The sequence below is a fragment of the Protopterus annectens genome, chromosome 2.part2 (assembly GCF_019279795.1).
Source record: "Protopterus annectens isolate FY-2018-M chromosome 2.part2, PAN1.0, whole genome shotgun sequence".
In the NCBI taxonomy this organism is placed as follows: domain Eukaryota; kingdom Metazoa; phylum Chordata; order Ceratodontiformes; family Protopteridae; genus Protopterus; species Protopterus annectens.
Genome location: NC_056730.1, coordinates 185,068,699 through 185,089,654, shown reverse-complemented (window position 1 = coordinate 185,089,654; position 20,956 = coordinate 185,068,699). Strand labels below are relative to the sequence as shown.

General features: G+C 42.1%; 1 protein-coding gene across 3 annotated transcripts in view; it reads right to left on the bottom strand.

The window, feature by feature from the left end:
* PHF3 (PHD finger protein 3) overlaps nt 1-20,956 on the bottom strand; it is a 2,404,159-nt gene that overhangs the window by 1,637,334 nt on the left and 745,869 nt on the right. For all 3 annotated transcript variants that reach the window (XM_044063854.1, XM_044063855.1, XM_044063856.1), the window contains one exon: nt 4,475-6,911. In XM_044063854.1, the coding sequence (XP_043919789.1) occupies nt 4,475-6,911 (2,437 nt within the window). The remainder of the gene's footprint in view (nt 1-4,474; nt 6,912-20,956) is intronic.

Here is a 20,956-nt window from a genome sequence, read left to right as displayed (position 1 = left end):
CCTGTAGTACCTGTCTGGCTTGACTGGTGCAGGGGGTAAATAATCAGGAGACAGACTGGATTCAGAAAAAACATCATCAACAATATCAAGCACAGGGGGATAGCCAGGGGCCTGTGCTGAGGCAATAAAAGGAAGTCTCTGAGCCTTTTCTTGGATCCTGAATAATCCTTGCTCTCCCAATGGAAATGCTCCCTCATGGTGTGCAGGGTTTCCCCAAAAGAATAATCCTCAGGCGGAGAGGCTGAAGGTATAGACTCTTCTGCATCAGAGTCCTCACAGGGAGGGAGAGAATATCCCTGATCAGAAGAGGTATCAGAGGAAATGGAAACCTGGTCCGAGGAATCATAGTCAGTGTCTTGCCTAGGCCTTTTGTCAGGAGGGGGATGGGAACCCCTGATTAAAGTAATTAGGTCTTCGGCGATTTTAAGCATCTGTTTCTTTGGCATGGATGACTGTTCTGGAGAATGCTGTACTTGTTTCCTTGTCTTTAATGGTGTTTTTGACTTTGCCTTGGCTGCTGTAGTGGGCTTAATTGTAAGCTGTGAATGTCTGAAAACACCCTCAGAAGCCGATGCCTGCTCAGTGGCTCCGGACCCATCTGAGGGAATAGTTTCCGTAGGCCCAATACCTTGAGTTTGCGCAGGCCTTGGTGTCTCCACGTGGCTGTCGGTTACGGCCTGTGGCTCTGAGGTAACGGGTGTCAGGGGCTGTGAAAGTGCCTCACTGACAACCGGCGACTGGCCTTGACGAGGCTTCGTCGTCGGTTTTGGACCTTGGATGCCTGTCCTTTTCTTTGTCTTTGCGTTTTTTATAAATTCCGGTCGTCGGTTGTTCCGACGGCATTATGTAATTAAACCTCCGGCCAAAGTAATGCAAAGCAAAATCAAACCGACGTTTAATAGTGCGTTTATTGAATCTAGCACAAAATCAACAACTGGTAACGTCGTGGTCAGGGCCTAGGCAAGGAATACAGTAAGAGTGAAAGTCCTTATGAGGTATTTGCTTCCCACAAGAAATACAATTATTAACTTTTAAAGACATCGGTCTGGAGCAAGAAAAGTTTCCCCAACGGGGTACTTAGCTTTATTGAAGACTTCGGCTCTGAAACTCAATTTTGAAAATCTCAGGAGTAGGCCGACCGGCACTTGTGAACTGCTTTTGCTTCGGGCACCGCACGGCAAGAAAGACGGAAGAAAATGGTGTCGATTGTAACTTTTATATCCCTGGCGCACTGACGTCAGGGAAGAGGTGACAGCAACCGACGCCGGATCAAGACTTTGTAACTCGGACTGACTGCGGGTCGCCTGCCAGCAGGATAACCCAAGTGTAATGACTGCAACAGTGAAACACGATGAACATCAGGACTGAAGGGAGGCAAGGATGTCCTTTCTCTACGCAGAGAGAAAGTCCTCTCCCTCTACCTCAAAGGCATAGGATCTAGGAGAAACAGAGGCCAGATGCACCATAGCCGAAGACCCCTGTGCCAATGAGCTCTGAACTCCCCCAGATCCTCATCTTAAGGAGGGAGTCAGACCCAAGCTGTCCAGCACTGAATCACCTAGGGGCAAGGACGGCTCCAATAACTTTGGAGTCAACCCCAAACCCCTGCAGCCGATCCTTCGGCTCTAAGGGTCTTCCTGCTCCAAAAGCATCAGAGCCAGGCCACTCAGGAACATGGTCATAGTCGAAGAATGACCTGTCATCGGATCTGATGAGGACACCCACAAGGATCTCAGACCAGAGGGCTCCGAAAACACAGAACAGATCGGAGAAGGAGATATGATTATTGGGTCAGTGGAGGTCAGGCTCACAGGTCTAATGGGAGACGGAGATGGGATTATCCCCATCTGGATCTGAGATCTGAGCTCTGAGGAACTTCCTCACCATCCTACCCACCTCTACTTCAGACTGTCCTGGAGAACTTAAGAGAGGAGATGGCAGATGAAATACCTCCTCGCAGTTTCCTGGAGAAAAGATGAGTGGAGCAAAGGAGACATCAGCTCCGGTAAAAACCTTGGCGACCAGATCTGAGGTGACTCAGGCTTCGATGAAGTAGGATCCAAATGTGTCAGATCCAACTTTTTTGAGATTTTTCGCAGGAGCCTCGGAGAACAGAGCTTATGCGGTAGAATGGTCCAGCGACCTGTTCTTGGGGTCTTTATCCTTTAGGGCAGATTCAGGCTTCCCCTTTTCAGACCTTTTTTGGGGGGGGTTGAACCCCAGTAGCTAGAGAAGAAGAGGAAGAGGGTAGAAGGCCTTTCAGCACTAACTTATTTTTCCAGTTACTAAGAACCCTGGAACTGAAACCAGTCCAAATAAAGCAATCCACTTCTAAATGGGCCGAGCTCAAACTGTAAACACATTCCTTGTGGGCATCAGAATTAGGAATCTTATGCCCAGAGGAAGTGCATTTTTTAAAACCAGTTTATCTGCCATACTAAGCATATAAAAGATAGAAAAAGGAGGTTTTAACTCCGCTATAGCAATTTTTTTTTTATTGTTACTATACTGCAGGATGGGATGTACCAACAAAAAAATTTCGTCTAGAGGGTAGAGGAAAAAAAGATTATAAGAAAAGAAGCAAAATACCAACAATGGTACTTCATCGAGTACCCAAACAATAACCTGGTAGGAAAAGAAGTGCCTGATGGACAGAACTTGAAAGTTATTGGAGAGAGTGAAAGAAAGTTATACATGATTTAAAAGAACTAATCTTACAACTATAAGTTACGGAAACTTCACCCAAAAGCTCGAATGTAGGAGATCCATGTGTGAGCAATATGGCAGCAAACAAGATCTGAGATATGTTAGGTTGGTGGGGCATTATGGGTAAGACAGGAGCTCGAGAGTTGGATCCATGAATCAAATAAAAGCGGACAAGCTGGATTTCCTCAGTTCCAGAGACCCAGCAGTTGAGAAACAAATGAAAATGACAACATCAGATCATTAGTTTTGACCTCAGCAGCACAAGAGGACACCATCTTATATACCAAGCCTAATATAACATTAATAAGCTAGCACACTATGGTTACACTTATGTCCTGAGTTAAACTGAGCATGTAAGGTGAGAGAAGGAATTTGCTTACTACTTCTAAATGCAGCAAACTGACGCAATGTCCACAGACAATGACAGACAAAAAAAGGACAACCAGAAATTATATGAAGGACTGACCAACAGACAAAAAGCATTAGAAGGCTCAGCTATTACTATAATGTTGACTTTTGGTAAGCAAGTTTGAAAAGTTGTAAAGTCAATGGAAAACTTATGGAGAGCAGAGAGAGATAGAAATGTACAGCAGCAGGCAAATGGGTTGTTAATTTCCAAAAATAACTGATGAGATACAGGAGGCAGTGGATAACACAGCAAACTAAAGCAACTTTTCTGATGTTCAAGAAGTGCACCTCTGTGTAGTTTAGAAAAGAATGCATGGAGGCAAACAGGTTATCAATAAACAAGAAACAGCTGATGAGATAACAAGAATAGCATCCTTTCTGATATTCAAGAAGTGTACCTCTGGCTATCTTAACTAAGTCCATCTCTGTACAATGAATGGCTACAAAAACATCAATGGGATTTCACTGTAAGATTTACTACAATATCTAAAAATAATCAAAGCCAATAATGTAGTCCAATCTGACGAGGGGCTCTGTACATTTGGTCAAACTTTCTGTTGGTTGAAGGATTATCCAGTGTCAGAACTGGTCACTTGCACACTTTTTTGACTGCAAGAACAGTTGAGGCTTACAATGTTGAATGTTAGGCAAGTGGAAATGGATACTAATGCCAAAACTTTCATTTGTAACAAAAGTTTCAGCACTGAGGTTAAGTATGTGTGTTTTCTCTTTGTGAGTTTTTGCAGGTTAGGATTAGAATAAAGCCTAGGGAAGGGGTTAGATGTGTTGGTAAACTTGGGAACTAGTAGGTTTAAAGTGTAAATGTGTGTGTGTACTGTACTGTACTGAACTTGGGGTTAGGGACAGGGGTAGTGTTAGCATACAAGAGTAAGGCGTTGAGTGATGGAGAAGGCCACCTGCCCATCCTTACTTGTGTGGTATCCCTAACCCCAACCCCAACCCAGACATTAGGGTACTTAACACTCTTTCCTTAACAAGACCCATATATGCAATCAGGATATGTCTGCCAAGTCTGTGGTCATTTTTTTTGTTTAACTAAACAAAAAAAATGTTCAGTACAGTAATGTGAAGAAGAAACACTTCAAGGTAAGTAAAGTATGCCTGTTACTTTAGTTTAAATGTCTCACCAATTTGTGGCACAGCCAATGGTAATATATTCCTGTGGAGATGTCTCCTCTTGGACATAAATGTACTCAGCAAAAAACAACCAAAAAAATCCACAAAACGAAAGCTGAAACTAAAATAATGGATGTGTAGTAAAAACAACCAGGAGAAACAAATGCTTAAACAAAATAAGTTACATTCGTGACTGCTAATAAAGAAGCAAATGTACACAAACCTGCTAATACGTGGTTTCCTGCAAAAGCTGCAGTGCTTGTTGTGATCCCATAAACCTTTATCACTATAAGGATGAACTTCTGAACCCTTAGAAGGTATGTTATCTGGAATGAATAAAGGAGTATCATCAAGTGACAAGCTCTTCGTACTGCTTCTTCTTTGCCTTGGTTGAATTCCTTTTTCAAGTCTCTTTTGCCTAAGTTTCTCACGATCTTCGTCTTTTAAATCCTCTGTCATCTCTTTCTCCTTCTCCTCAACATCCTCTTGTTGCTGGCTAACTAAGGACAAGTTCTTTGTACTGCTTCTCCTTTGTCTTGGTTGAATTCCTTTTTCAAGCTTCTTCTGTCCAAGTTTTTCTTTATCTTCTTCTTTTAAATCCTCTGTCACCATTGTATCTTTCTCTTCAACAATTTCATGTTGCTGATTAATTACAGATGAGTAATTTGTACTACTTCTCCTCTTCCTTGGTTGAGTTCCTTTCTCAGTCTTCTTCTGTCTAAATTTTTCTCTATCTTCCTCTTTTAAATCCTTTGCTGTCTCATTAAGTTTCTCTTCATCGTTGTCATGATGCTGACTTGTATGTTTCAGCAACAGTTGCAAATGTTTCAGGCTGGAATACTGTAATGGTTTACTTTGTGGTAATGCACGTTTTACCAGGCTGAGAATTTGTTTTGAATCTTGATGCTTCTGTAACTGATTTTGACCTAAAGAAGGAACCACTGGCTTCTTACTGGCTGACACTTGACCGTATTCTTTAGCTTTTATCAATTTATTTTGGAGTCTCTGTTTCTTCTGTGCTGGCCTTACTTGTGGAATTCGGTCCCCTACCAGCATTTTCCTAACCTGTGGTCCATGATCTCCACTTAGCAATATCTTACCATGAAGACTGTAGTCCCCTCCTAGTGTTCTTTTAACTTGTGAAATTTCATCTGTTGCCAATGTCTTCTTAATACGGGGATTGTGCTGAGCTTGCAATGTTTTAACCTTTTGGCCATGTTCTCTTACCAATGCTCCCTTTATCTGTGGACTATGGCTTTCTGTTAATATTGTCCTTACCTTTGTCCCCTGAACAACTACTTTCACAGAAGGTCCCAAGTATGTTTTTTGCACCTCAGATGATACACCATGATGGAGAGATTCCAATTCACTACACTTTCTTTTGGCAATTACAGCCTTCTTTGGAGTTTTTGGAGGTGAGCATGCAGTCTGACCTTTGTTCTGAACATGTTTTCGCTTTATTCCTTTTTGTGGGTTTTCTGAAGGAGACATTACTGACTGACTTCCACCAGAAACATTGATTCTTTGTACCACTGTGCGTTTTCGAGGAACAATTTTTTTCACACCTGGAGTAATCTTATTTTTTTCCAAAAGTTTTTGTTGTTTGGTTTCCTTCCTCTTTGTACTTTTTGAAGTTTTGGGACCATGTTTGACATCAGCAAGTTGAGAACCTGCATCATGTTCCAGTAGTTGCTTATCATTGCGATCGCATATTTTTTGGTCTTCTTTGCAATCACTTACACTGCTTACTAAGTTATCTTCTGACTTCCCAGAACAAGCTTCTGTTCCTTCTGCTTGGAGATCCTCAGATAAGGAACCTCCTTCATATACAGCAGGGAGCTGTACATTCCCAAAGGTAGGTTTCAGGTTGTCTGACGAGTCTGCTGTACTTTCATTAAGAAACTCTTTACGCCCATCATTATCATCATCATGTGGAACTGAATTAGAATGACATTCTGGATGTTCCCCTATTAAAGGCGCTCCCTGTTCATTACCTTCATTAACTTTAACAGGATCTGTACATTTGGTGACTTCACATGAAATATTAAGTGTTTCAAGAGATTTTTCTTCAGGTTTTAGTAACATTACATTTAAAGTGCATGAATGGGGTTCTGAACTCTGTAGCACATTCTCAACTGTTTTTGTCTTTAGTTCAACATCATCTGACTCAGTGCATTCAAACTCTGTTGCTGACACAGGTTTATCAGTAGTACATTCTGTTTCAATATCTGCGGTATCTTTTTTGTCACCTATATATACATTTTTCACAAGGCAGTGATCTGCAGAAACCAGAGAGTCTGAAAGTTCTGATGGCTTCTCTTTTTTCACTGGAGAAACCACAGTGTCATCACCTGCCATCTCATTCAGACCTTTTTTCTTAGTGGATCTCATTACCCTTTTTTTTGGTGTAGATGCCTGCACTGGCATCTCCTGTGCTGTCTGTGGACCTCGTCTTGTACTCCTTCTAAGCGTGCTGTTTTTTTCTGATTCTTGCAGTGCTTCACCTTGCTCTTCTCCTTCAGGAGATAATGCCAGTTGCTTTTCTGGAGGAGTTTGTTCATTCTGTATCAGTGTAGATTTTACAGGTGAGTTTTTTGTTACTGAAGCAGATGTGTCTGACCGTCTGGCAATGGTACTTTGTCGCAGGCTTCTTCTGGGTTCTGAGAAAAGACAAAACAATGTTACATACTGGCTATGTTCACAGAAATGCCCAAGTTTACATCTTACAGTAAACAATATGCTGGCTATTTTACTCTGAAAACAACTTTTCCTAGCCTATGCATTTCCTAACAAAATGTGCTATAATGTATTAATTACAGGGTGGAGAGGTGAATTTTGGCCACTTGTGTATGAAACTCTGCTTGCACAAAGCAGGAGTCTACATGAATAACATCATTAATGTGTTTCTGTGTCTTCCCAAAACAATATGCTCTTGGATCAACCCACAATCAGTACAAAAAATACCGGCAATCTATTCCACAAACCAAGATAAATTAAGAGCAAGCTGCCACATTAATGAGGCTATAACTGTCCAGCGGATTCAAAATTTGTAAAAAAAAAGTAGTTTACAGAGAAGACATAATATATGTGGTGTGTACGTGTGCAAGTGTCTTCCTCGTACTCTCAGCATAAATCTCCCCTTTTTGCTACCATTAACACCCAAAATGTATGCAATAAACTTCCTACCCTTCATGCCTGGCTATCCCATTACCACTCTGACATTCTCTCTATCACCGAAACATGGTTAAAACCCCACATAAAAGATTCCGAAATTACCCCTCCCAAATACAAGATCATAAGAAATGACAGAACTCTAAAGAAAGGTGGTGCAGTAGCCCTACCTTTCTCCTCCTTCCTAACAGTGACACCCTTTACCAAGCCTATACCTCAATTCGCAACATCTGAACTAACCCTGGCCCTCCTAAAAAGTAATAACCATAAAAACATATGTATAGCTGCCCTTTATATTCCACCAGGAAATAACATCCCCATTCTTGAACATATCCTCTCTTGGTTCTCATCCAATATAACCAATGAAACTATACTCCTAGGTGATGTAAATATAAACTGGACTTCTATTCAATCACCTACATCACCTCAGAATATAAACCTATACAAACTACACCCAAATGATTAGCTCCCCTATTCATGCATCTTTATTTTCCAAGCCATGTCTGTGTCCTCTTTGACACCGCATTAATCACATACATCACCACCATTCTGCCTATTCTGCTGGACTGCATTTTCTTCTTTCATTTTCATCATATCTGTGATTTACATTTTTCATAACTGATTATGTTTGAAAATTTACTCTGCAAAGATTAACTGAATATATGTCCACTGTTACTACAGCTACTCTGTATATAATGTTATTCTCTTCAGACTTGTTAAATTTTGTTTAACTTTTTTCTTTAAATGAATCTACAAAGATTAATAGAAGTTATGTCCTCTGACACTAAATCTACGGTGTATATTATGTTATCTCTTAACACTTGTTAAATTGTTTCTCTCAGAGTATATATTCCCTCTGTTATGCACATTTTGTTATTCACTGATATTGTCAATGGGGGCTTTCCCCACCGGGCCTCGACTGAAAACGGGCTCTTTCTTGGCCCAGTGGACTTCCCCGGTCATCAAACTGAAATAAATAAATTAATTAATCAATTAACTAACTAACTAACTAACTAACTAACTAACTAATTAATTAATTAATTAATTTATTTATTTATTTATTTATTTATTTAATAAAGATAACATCTCTGGTGCTATTCTGGACTGGATATTAGTTTCTCACCCCAACTCCCTCGGTGATCATCTCCCTGCCTTTGCTCGTCGCTCACCATCCTCCCTCCATCTTCACCACAGCTACATCACAACTTGTACCCTAAAAAACTTCAACCCTCTAGCTTTCTCTGACTCACGAAAACATATGCACTGGAACCCTGTAAAACCCTCCCTCTTGACGATGCTGTTACATACTTTAATACTACATGCAATAACCTACTAGATAGCTAAGCTCTCCCCAGAACTAAAAGAATCAAAACCAAATCCACCCCTTGGCTAACTAAAGCAACTATTACACTCATGCATCTCAGAGATAAATTTTGGAAGCATTACCATAAATCTAAAACACCCAACACCCTTACTGAGTATAAGCAACTTCGTAATAAAGTGAAAAAACAAATTGTTTTAGACCGAAAGTCCTACTACTCCAAGCTTCAAAACAATCATAGATACAACCCTAAAAAAATTTGGAACAGTATATCTGCTCTCCTCTCTCCTGTCAAAAAAGACAACTCCTGTCCTGACCCTAACTCTCCAGATCATATTTTAGCTACCTAATTCAAATCTGTCTTTACTGATTCAATAGCCAAGCTCAACACATCATTCTCCAATAACACTTCTACTCTACCCTCATCCCACACCGTCAACTCTAGTCCCACTGACATCAACACTACTCATCTCCTCCCCTTTACCTTGCAACCTTGCAACCCGTCTCTCTACATACCATAAAAAAACTTCTACTAAAACTAAAACCATGCTCTCATGCCCCAGTCAACCTTCTATCTAACTTTCTCAAGCTAGCTGCCAATGGCATAGTGCTTCCCATCACCATACTTATTAACCGTTTAAGCCAAGAATCCTATCTACCCCTCCTCTGGAAGGAAGCGTTCATCATTCCCCTCCACAAAGGAGGCAACAATACTGAAATTTCCAACTTCCGCACTATAGCCATCCTGTCTCCTATCTCAAAAGTCCTTGAAAACTGAATACACTTGCAACTCCTTCCCTTCCTCCTAGACAATCAACTTCTTTCTCCAAGGCAACATGGATTTAGACCTGCACATAGTACTACCACTGCCCTTCTCTCCTTCCTTGACGTCATCAACCGAGCCTGAGACTCTGGCAACATTGTATCTACCCTTCTCCTAGACTTATCAAAGGCCTTCAACACTGTTTCCTACAACCTTCTCTTGCCCAAACTCGCTCTTCTCAAACTCTCCCCCTCCTCTATTAACTGGTTTTCCAGTTAACTTTCTAATAGACAACAAGCCGTCAATTGGAAAAATAGTACCTCTTCCTTCCTTCACACTCCAACAGGAGTTCCACAAGGCTCAATACTGGGTCCATTACTTTAACATCTTCATTAATAATCTTCATCAGTGCATTCCTAAATCGTATTGTTAACTTTGTTGATATTAGCTTTGTAATAACTGTATATGGAGCTTTTCTTCCCGGACCTCCACTGAAAACGGGCTCATTTTGGTCCAATGGACTTTCCCGGTTAACAAACTGCAAATAAATAAATAAAAGTGCACATACACATACATACACACACACACATATATATCTACATATATTTATACATTTACGTATATATATATATATATATATATATATATATATATATATATATATATATAGATAAATACATGGGTGTACCACTTCTAATCTAAAACATCCAACATTGACTGCAATAATATCTGCTACAAAAGGTCCAAACAAAGCTACCACAGCAGAACCACGCAAGTGCAGAGAAACAGCAAGCAAGAGCGGCAGTATATAGGCCAATATAAGACTCCAATTCCTCAGGCTATCTCCAAGCCAGCATCTTGAAGATCCCTGAGACAGAAAACCTGTCAGCTTGGAGGGGCATAGTATGAAGTGGTAAGAAAGCCACCTCTGTTTTAGGATCTTTCCCAAGGGATAAGAACCAAGGGAGAAAAAGAGAGTAAGGGGAGAAATGTGTGAAGGAATACTGCAACAGTGATCAGAAGGATATCTACTGTTACGTTAAGTTCTTACACAACCGTACTATGTCCTGAATGAAATCACTGTTGCAATATTCCTAACAAACTGAATAATTCCCAGAGCTTAAGAGAAAGTGAGGGTGGCTGGTTAAATGGCAGTAGAACCATCTGACAGGCCAGACAGGACTGACCTAGCGAAGGCAGTTCTGGACCCTGAAAATACATCAATCTTGTAGTGTTTAGTGAAAGTGTGTACAGATTACCAGGTAGCAGCTTCCAGTATGGAACTGGCATCTACTCCTCTGTTGAAGGCTCCAGATGCTGCTACTGCTCTGGAAGACTGAGCTCAAGGGCATGAAGGCAAAGACTTGTCATGCAGACTAACAAAAGGAGATGGCCTTAGAGATCCAATTTGCAATGGCTTGCATGGATACTGGTTGGCCATTTCATAGTCCAATGATTAGATTTTCAAATGGGTTTTGTTTTGTCCAAATACAATTTTAGCTGTCTGTGAATGTCCAGAGAATACAGTATCCTTTCCTCCATTTCTGTGGCTTGGGAAAGAAGGTAGATAGCTTTACAGCCTAACAGACAGCTCACTCACTACTTTAGGCATGAATGAAGAGTTAGCCCTGGGGGCAACCCTGAAACTCTCATATCTGATGTTAGGGCCTGAAGTAGGGCAGTTTTCTAGGTGCAGAATTTGAGATTTGCTGATGTTGCTGGTTCAACAGGACGTAAGGTAAGCTTTTCCAGCACAAAGTTGAGGTCCCAAGTTGGGGTAATGGGCTTTCTAGGTTGTCTAACATGTAGGACCCCTTTAAGGAATAACTTGACTTCAGATCTGGACATAAATTGGGAAGTGAGAGGTAAGCAAGCAGAGATGGCTGACAGGTGGACTTTGATGGAAGAATAGCCCATATCTGTATGCAAGACCTCAGACAGATATTTCAGAATGAAAGGTACCTCTGATTGGTTGGGGTTCTGTCCATTCCACTGGCACCAAGAGGAGAATCATTTCCATTTGGCTATGTAAGATTTTCGAGTGGAGGGTCTCCTGGTTTACTGGAGAACTGTAATAACATCCTCAGAAATAATGGTACCTGTCAGGAGTTAGAACCCTATCATCCACCAAGTTAGGTTTAGGGATGATGGATTAGGGTGAAGCAGTAACCCTTTTTGTTGTGTTATGGGTTGTGTTGTGTGGCAGTTTGCAGTACTTTCCCCCTGGCTAGAAGAAAAAGAAGAAGGAACCAATGACTTCTTGGCCAAAAGGGAATCACTAGAAACAGTTTTTTGGGTCTTTAGAAGAAGTCTTGGAATGAGAGGAAATGGAGGGAAGGCATAGAGGAACTTCCCTCTCCAATGAAATGTGAAAGCATCTACTCTCCAAGCTGAGGGGCAAGGGTTCCTGGTGCAAAATAGTGGAAGACATTTGCTGGTCTTTGAAGCAAACAGATCTGTCTGAGGAGTCCCCCAATGGTGAAACATGCCCTGGAAAACCTGTTTTTTTCAGGGTCCATTCATCAGTGTCCTCCAAGGAACTGCTTAGTCTGCCAACACATGGTGTTGTGATGAGATGTATGTGGCTGTGAGTGACACGTTTTTCTGGGTGGCAAGGTCTCAGAATTTCTGTGCTAATCTGCACAACTGGTATAATCTCATCCTTCCTTGCCTATGTACCACATCACTTTTGTATAGCCTGGGAACACTTGTAGGGTACCTGATTTCCAGAGATGATAAAAGACTCAAGAATTTGGATGAGCATCCTCATTTCCTTCATGTTGATGTGTTCCTTTAGTAGTGTTGGCTATGTGTTCCTTTAGTAGTGTTGGCTGTCATCTATCCTGTACTCATTAGGTGAGTGTTCAGGCCCGCCATGTCTCATTCAAGGTATCTGTGTGTATCTCCTAACTGGGGCTGGAGGAGGGAAGGAAAGCCCTAGGTTGAGTTTCATGTGATCCATCCACCATAACAGTTCCCGTCTGAGACAGGGTAAAAGGGAAATCACGGTCTCCAGAGGGTGAGTGTTGAGACCAAACCATTTTCAGGTACCACTGGATTTTCCTCATATGCAAACTGGGTAGGGGACATATTGGGATAGTAGCTTCCATGAAACCTGGAGCCCTTAGGATCTCCCTAGCTGAGCAGTGGCTGAGGGAGGCAAGGTTGTGAAAGTAGTTTGTAATGCTCTGCACCTTTTCTTGAGGTAAGTAGGTCTGCATTCTTTTTGTATCCAGCCTGCAGCCCAGAAAAAAAATATGTCTAGAGATGGGTGCAGGGGGATTTTTTGTAGCTGATCATGAACCCCAACTAAAACTGGAGAAGGATAAACTGGAAATGCTGTAGGAGAATTTGTGATGAAGTAGCTTGGATTAACAACTCTTCTAAGTAGAGAAAAATAAATTCCCTAGGTTTGGCAGGAGGCAATCACTGGTGCCAGACACTTTGTGAAAACTCTTGGAGCTTTGGAAAGCCCAAAAAGTAAATCTGCAAACTGACAGTGAGATGACCTAGCACAAAACCAGAGGAATCTCCTGCAAGGGATCCATATTTGTATATGGAAGTAAGCATCTTTTAGATCTAGAAATACTAGAAAAGCTTATGGAAGAAGGAAAGGTAGAGTGTGCAGTTAGAGCATTTTGAAAGTTGTCACTTTTAAGAGGGTTGTTAGTAAGGATAGATCCAGTATAGGTCTCCACTGCCCTTCCTTGCCACTAGTAAAAGTCTGGAGTAAAATCCCCTTATGACAAATTCTTCTGGCACCAGCTTTATCGTGCCTTGTACCAGTACTTCCTGTAAAATGGGTGGGAGCAAATAAATCTGACTGCATGGATATGAGGGCATGCCATTTACAAGGAGAATTTGTACCCAAAACATGGCATAACCTTTTTTTATAACAGACGGCACCAATCTGTCTATGGTAATCTTTTCAAAAGTGGAGAAAGATTGGGTCACCCTTTTTGAGCGAGGCAGGTTATGGATGGGAGCCAGTGGGAAAGGACTTTGTAGATAGTTACAGCATTCATAGCCTAAGGGACCTCCTGCCAAGGATAGTCTAATGTCCAGCCAGTATACCAGAGACTTTAGTACTTATAGGCATCATACATCAAACATACGCTCCCAGCGCACAGTATAAAGATGATGTTCAGATGCACACACTCAGAACTGGAAAAGCCCCAAAATGAGCATAATGTCCCTAGGGACATGATGCATCCAGAAGGAAGAAAGAGAAGAAGAGACCCTTGGCCAGGAGGGCAAGATAAAACAGGCTAGAACAAAAGGGCAGAAGAGAGGGAGCGAGTACTGCAACAGTGAACAAAAGGACATCTACTGTTATGGTAACATTTTACAAAACTGTACTATGTCCTTCCATGTCACTGTTACAGTATTCATAACCTAAGGGAGAGTAAAAAATCTCAAGAGGACACCATGGAGGACCAAGTCACTGAAGAGCCCTCCTGAAACCCATGCAGGATAGCCCTGGCAAAGACAGCTCTGGTACTGGAAATAACATCCAATCGTAATGCTTACTGAAAGTATGAAGAGAGGACTAAGCAGCAGTCTCAGTGATGGAACTGGTACCCAGCCTCTTGAAAAAGCACCAGTGGAGGCAAAAGCCATGGTAGAACGAGCCTTTACTGAACAGGAGAGACACTTATCATGAAAACAATAAGAAACAAATGGCCTTTGAAATCCAAGAAGAGATGACTTGCTTAGAAACAGCCAAACCCAAAGACCTGGGGTGAAAGGTAACAAAAAGCTGTTAAAATGTGACTAACTTTAGTTTTATCCAAATAATAGCCGAGCTGTCTACGCAAATCCAAGGTGTGAAGAACCTTCTCACCGGCAGACTGTGGACAAAGAAAAAAGGAAGCCAGATGAATAGACTAATTAAGGGACAACTCATTGACCACCTTGGGCATAAAAGAAGGATCAGTATGAACAGGCACCCTCTCTCTGTGGAAAACTAAGAAGGGAGGAACAGCCATGACAGCCAGAAGTTCTGACACTCTCTTGGCTGAAGTGAGAGCAAAAGAAGAACAGCCTTGCAAGTGCAATGTTGTAAGGAATCTGTAGAAGCATGCTGAATAGGAGCCTGAGTCAATTTTTCAAGTAAACAATTGAGGTCCTAGGAAGGTAGAATGGTCATCCTGGGAGGCCTGATATGGAGGATGCCTTTAAGAAATTGCTTGACCTCATATCTAGAGGCCAGAGGAGGGGTCAAGGGCAGATAAGCAGAAATTGCTTACAGATGAGCTTTAACTGAAGAACACACTAACCCAGCAAGGAGCAGAGCACACAAAGAAGGGAGAACCAGAAGAACCTCCACAAATAGGGGATCCTGATGGTGAAAGGGGCACTAGAAAGAAAATCTTTTCTATTTGAACATATATGATTTCCTGTTAGTGGGTTTCTTGCCCTCCTGCAGGACCCACAGTACATCCTCAGAAAAGAGCTGCCTAAAAGGGATCAAAACCCTATCAACCACAGCTTCAGTTTAAGAGTGGATAAGTGAGGTTGGATAAGAGACCCCTTTGCCTTGTGTGAGAAGATCCACCCACTGACGTAACTTGTGGTGACTGCCCCTGGTCAAGTGAGAAAGAAAGTGGAGTCAATGTAGTCTAGGCCAAAATGAAATCACTAGCAAAATTTGGGGGGAGTCCTGCCTGATCTTGTGCAAGACTCGTGATAACAGAGAAAGGTGAGGAAAGGCATACAGAAACATCCCCATTCAAAGGAAAAGACAGGGCATCCACTTTCTAAGTCAAAAGACTGGGACAGAACAGATGAAGTTTTCTGTTCAGTGGAGAGGAAAAAAGATCTGCTTAAGGAATACCCCACCAATAAACAATGTCCAGGAACAAATCTCTATGAAGTGTCCATCCATGAGCTTGTGTGCTGATGTGGTCTGACTTGTTATGAAGAGGGCAAAGACCCCGAACCTTGAGAGAGCCGAAGGAGGCCCCCCTCCATCTTCTGTCTGAGGGGTCTGTGAAGAGCTCATGAGTCAGGACTGGAGCCTGGAAAGAACTCCCGGGTTGAGAGAAAGTTGATGAATTCTCCACTGAAGCTTGGGCTTGATACAGGGAAGGAATGGTACCAGGAAGTCCAGGGGTGGCAGTGTTGGAGCCACACTAACTTGAAGCACCATTAAAGCTTTCAAATGTGGAGCCTGGCCAGAAGGAGCATGGGAACTGTGGAAGCCATGAACCTGAGGACCCTGAGAAATTCCCTGGCCGTGACTGAAGCTAGAGGAAGAAGAGACTGGAAAATGCTGGAAGAGACACACCCTTGGGGGCAGGCAGAAATGCCAGCATAGGAATGGTCTGAATCCTGTAACTGAGGAAAATATGATCCTAAGAAGGTGTCAGAGCTGATTTCTGGAATTTATAGTGAACCCCAGTCTCTGCAACAGGTAAATAGTAAACTGGAGATCCAGCAGCAGAAAGTCAGGGGAAGAAGCTTGAATGAGCAGATCGTACAAATAGGGAAAGATCTGAACTCCTCTCATTCTGCAAAAGGTAATGATAGGAGCGAGGCATGTGGTGAAAACCCTTGGGGCAGCAGAGACGCCAAAGGGTAAAGCAGACAACTGAAAATTCAAGGATGAAACAGATAATGTAAAGATTTCCTGAAAAGGGGATGGATGGGAATATGAAGGTAGACATCTTTGAGATTCATAGAGACTGGAAAGGTCTGGGGTATAAGAAGGGAAAATATAGTCTGAAGAGACAACATTCAATGGAAAGGAATCTCGAGAAAGGTGTTGAGCTGGGAAAGATCTACAACTGGTCTACAAGTGTCCTCCTTTCTGAGAACCAAAAGCATTCTGGAATAAAAATCCCTCCACACCTGAGCAGGAGGCACAGCTTGAATGGTGCCCTGAACCAAAAGAGAACGAAGCACCTCTGGAAAAAGAGGAGGCTATTCCCAATGAGATTGACGGAAGCCTAAAAGGGGAGGAAGGGATTTCCAAACCATGAAATACCCCTAACGGATAATGGACAGAACCCAAGAGCTTGCTGTGATCTGTAACCAATCTGGAAGTGACAAGAAAAGATGGAGCGATATGGTAACCTGGCTGAGGGAAATGGAAAACAAATTGTCAAATGGAATGCAACTTATCCTGAAAAGCAGGTTTCTGGGAGGTAGGGGGTTGAGTAGACTTAGCAGGAGGCACAAGTTTAAAACCCTTTTCTCCCTTAGGTGGAGGGTGAGACTGCCTACAAACAGAAGCAGAATTGAAGGGATAATTCTTCTGAAACTTGGAAACAGTAGAAACAAAAACATGTTTCAACTCCTGCATGGCTTTACCCTTATCAGAGAGACTTGAAAAGATCAGTAGCAGTAGCTCCAAAAAGATTTTCATTATCCAAAGGAGCATCCAACAATTTGGCCTTAATATCATAAGGCAAAGCCTAAAGACAAAGTCAAGAGTAATGCCTCATATCAGAACCAGAAGCAGCAGTGCTAGAGATAAAACATAAGCTGCATCACAGCTGAAATTGATAGAGTGTAAGCTGCATCACAGCTGAAATTGATAGAGTGGTGAGCGACTGAAGAGGTGGAGCTCAATAGGGAAAGGGCAGAAGCATTCCCCTCAGAATCAGGAAGGTCAGAAGCCACTCTGGAAACCTGAGAAAGGAGGACCAAAACATACCTTGTCATATGAGTCTGGCAGCTGATGACCCAAAAGGATAAATTGGAAGCAGTATAAATCTTTTTGCCCAGCCTCTCCATAGCCCTTCTATCCTTATCTCAAGGGAGCAACTTGGTAGAGGGGCAACATCTTAGAGGGCTTGCCAGATGAGACAGACACTATAGACGTGTCAGCAGAAGGGCATTTATAAAGACATTTACATTGGTCAGGCAACTTGTAAAATATATCAAGTTTCTTGGGTGCAGGGGGATGAGAATCAGTGGCTATAGAAGCTGCTGAAACGGTATCCAGGAGGACAGCCAGAACTTGGGGCAATAGCTGATGACTTAGGAGACTCCATCTAGAGGAACTTGTAATAACTTTTCTGAATGCAAGAGATTTGAGAACAATTCCTACCTAAAATAATTCCATTATGCAGGCAACATTATCCTCAAAGAAGAGTTCCTCAAAAGGAGAATCTGGACTAATAGAATGCTCTTCCTCTGAACCACAGTCCAAGGGAGAAGGAATATAAAAAGAGTAAGCCAGAGACTCCTCCCTAGAATCTGGATCCTCATCTGAAGATTCTATTCCCCCAGGTCTTTTAAAATGAGTAGAAGACCAGGAAGGGGCAGGCATAGACACCTCCTGAGGAGGCTTTAAAGCCATTAAAGCATTAAATAACCCCAAGTAAAATCCTGCCATTCCCACTGGGATCCTTAACTACAGGGAAAATATGCTGTGTTTTCCATTTCTTTTTCTGAGGTACATCTACGCAAAACACCCTCTGAGGGTCAGACCCCTGGTGACATTCAATAAGCATAGTAGGGATCTCCTCCCTAAGATCTGTGGAATCCTCCTTGGTCCCTTAGATATAAGCAGATGAGGTTCCCCCTCAACATCAGAAGCATACATTTAATAAGCCTACAAGGACATCCAAAAAGCGGATCCATGCCGACTTCCAATAGGGTTATGGCAAAGGAATCCAAAGCAACCTCTGGACAATCCTCTGGGCTTTAATAGCCTTGAGACAGATGTCTAGGAAGGCTGGATAGTGGCCCTATCAGACCTATGTTTTGGGTGTTTTTCTTTGTAGACAGCTGCTGATCCTCAGGACAGGAAGACTTCGCTATAGCATCTTGAGCTGACAACTTAAGACACTAGCGTTCTCAAGGTAAATAGATAAAGAGGAGAGATGACTACGCAAGGTCTTAGAGACAAAAGCCTGGCAAACAGAACATTGGAAATGGTCTTGGGAAGCACCCAAATAGACACTGGTCGTGCTAGTCTTTATGGGGAATTTATCTTCCACACTGACATTTTCCCTTTCTGGATGACATGACTCTGACAGTGCTAAATTAAAAGGAAATATAAGAAGAAACCCCAATGGGGCACTTATCTGAAACATGGTTTGCGAGCACAACAGAAGGGTGTTCAGACCGACATTCAATGATGGCATTTAGACTGATGACAAAGAAGTCTGAAGGGTGTGTGTACGTACTTCACTTTTATGCACAACGCCTTGCATGGGGAGTATACATGTGACGTATGATGCCTGTAAGTTCTAAAAATTTTGGTACATTAGCCAGACGTTGAGCTATCCTTGGCAGGAGATCCCTTATATTATGAATGCTGCAACAGTGATATGGAAGGACATCATCAGGGACTTTATAAAATCTGTCTAGTCTTTTGGAAGCCAGGCAGTGAGAGTCAGGGCAACAGAAGTAGATTTAAACGCATTCAGAAAACACATCAAGAACAGGAGTTACAGGGAAAGAGGTTGCAGTTTCCATTTCCATAAGGTTGTAGCATCTTTTCTGCATCTCTAAGATCCGTCTAGACTCCCACTCAAAATGTTTCATCATATTTAACATCATCTCTCCAAAAGAAGCATCAGTTCTACTGGAGAATCAGAAGAAATTGAGTCCTCATCATCTGAAGGGGCATGGCCATGACAGGGCATTTGAGAGGTGCAGGCCAAAAAACGGTCAGAAGCAGAAGCCTCTTCATCTTCAGAGGAAAATGAACCTATATGAATCTTTTGAGGGGTGGGGGAGGGGGGGTGAGAGGAGAAAGGAGGTGGCTTCAGAGCCAAAATAGTCTTAAATAAGCCTTAAGAGAAATCCATCCATTCCTTCTCCCTATAAGAGGAAGGAGAAAGTTGAAAGGAAACAACATGTTTAGTTTTCTGATGCATCTTTTTCTGGTGCGACTTCCACCCATATTAAATATGGTGTCTCAGTTCTCAGATGTACCCCCATCCATTAGTTTACCTGACATCTCTTCCCTAACTAGGCTTTAAAAGGATCCCTTCTGGGCTTTCCAGTATGATGATTTGTTTTTCACCTCTGTCTGCAGAATCCTCAGTCATCCAGACCTCCCACACCATATCTGTCTGCAGCGAGGTCTCAGTAGAGGGCATGTGAGGAGGAATCGGATATACCAGAGGTTCTGAAAATTCAGCAGGTACGATGGGAGTCAGAAAGGGCCAACTGAATCTCTGGCCTAGGCCTTTTAAGCTTTTTCTTAAATGGTGGAGGTACATCATGGGATGCAGAACCTGCCATCTTGGAGTGGACCAAGTGTCTGAGAAGTTTGGTCTCCAAGAAAGTGTTAAGCGAGGATAAATGGGACTGCAAAGTCTTACGTACAAACAGCTGAAAGATGGAACAAACTTTGTAGTCATGTTCTGCTCCCCTTCGAGCTGACATCGAATACTGGTAAGAAAAACACTTAAGAAATATAACAGAAGGTTCCCCAATGGGGTACTTATCTAAGTATCTGAAGCAATAATACCAACAGTCACTCTGACAGATGAGTAACCTGCATTCGGGCTGACAGCTAAACAGTCTGAGGAATTAAGTTTGTAATTCTACCTATATACCCCTATACTTGCAAGTTGAAATCACATGTCAGATGTATGATACTGGGAAGGTAACGCTTTGGTACCCTGGCCAAACACTGGTGATAGCCAATGCATTAGGAACAATGCAACAGTGATTTCAGTCAGGACATCAAAGGATGTTGGTGCTGGGACCAAAGAGACTTCAGATACCACTATGTCTTTCTCATGTGAAGTTTTGCCAAAGATACCATGAGAATCACTAATGTCATGAAACCCATTATCCTGAGGTATTCCTTTGCAATGACCCAAGTCTACGTGAAAAACCTCAGAAACCGATATGGCTACAGATCTACTTACTTTATGTAGAAGAAAAGTTCTTTGAACTGAGATGTCTAGCGGAGTGAAGGAGTCAAAAAAGACTTCTAAATGTTCTCTTGGAACCCTAGGTTAAGCAAGACATTTTTCATCCAAGTCAGAGATTCCTGACACTTTAAAATCACCCAAGTGAGATACACCTGCCACTTTGAAAACAGACCCTGTAAATATAAGTAAGTTGCCTTAATACAGACAAAAGTGGATACACTGTAGCCTATAATGAGCTATAACTGCAGCTACACACTTTGCGAATACTTATAGTGCAGTGGGCAGTCCAAAGGGTAAGCCAGATAACTGATAAAGTGATCCAGACACAGAAAACCTTGAGAAACACTTTTAGTCCAGGTGAATGGGGATGTGGAAATAAGCATCTTTTAAATCTAGTGTTACCAGGAAACTTGAATAGAAAAGGAGAGGTAACAGTTTGTGAAATTACAGCATTTTGAACATGGGTACCATCACAAATAGGTTTAAGAAGGAAGGATTTAGAACTGGTCTCCAAACGTTCGCTTTCCTTGGTACAAATAACACCTTAAATAAAGACCTTTCCCAATGTGAGATGAAGGAACTTGCTCTTTCACTTCCTGGGAC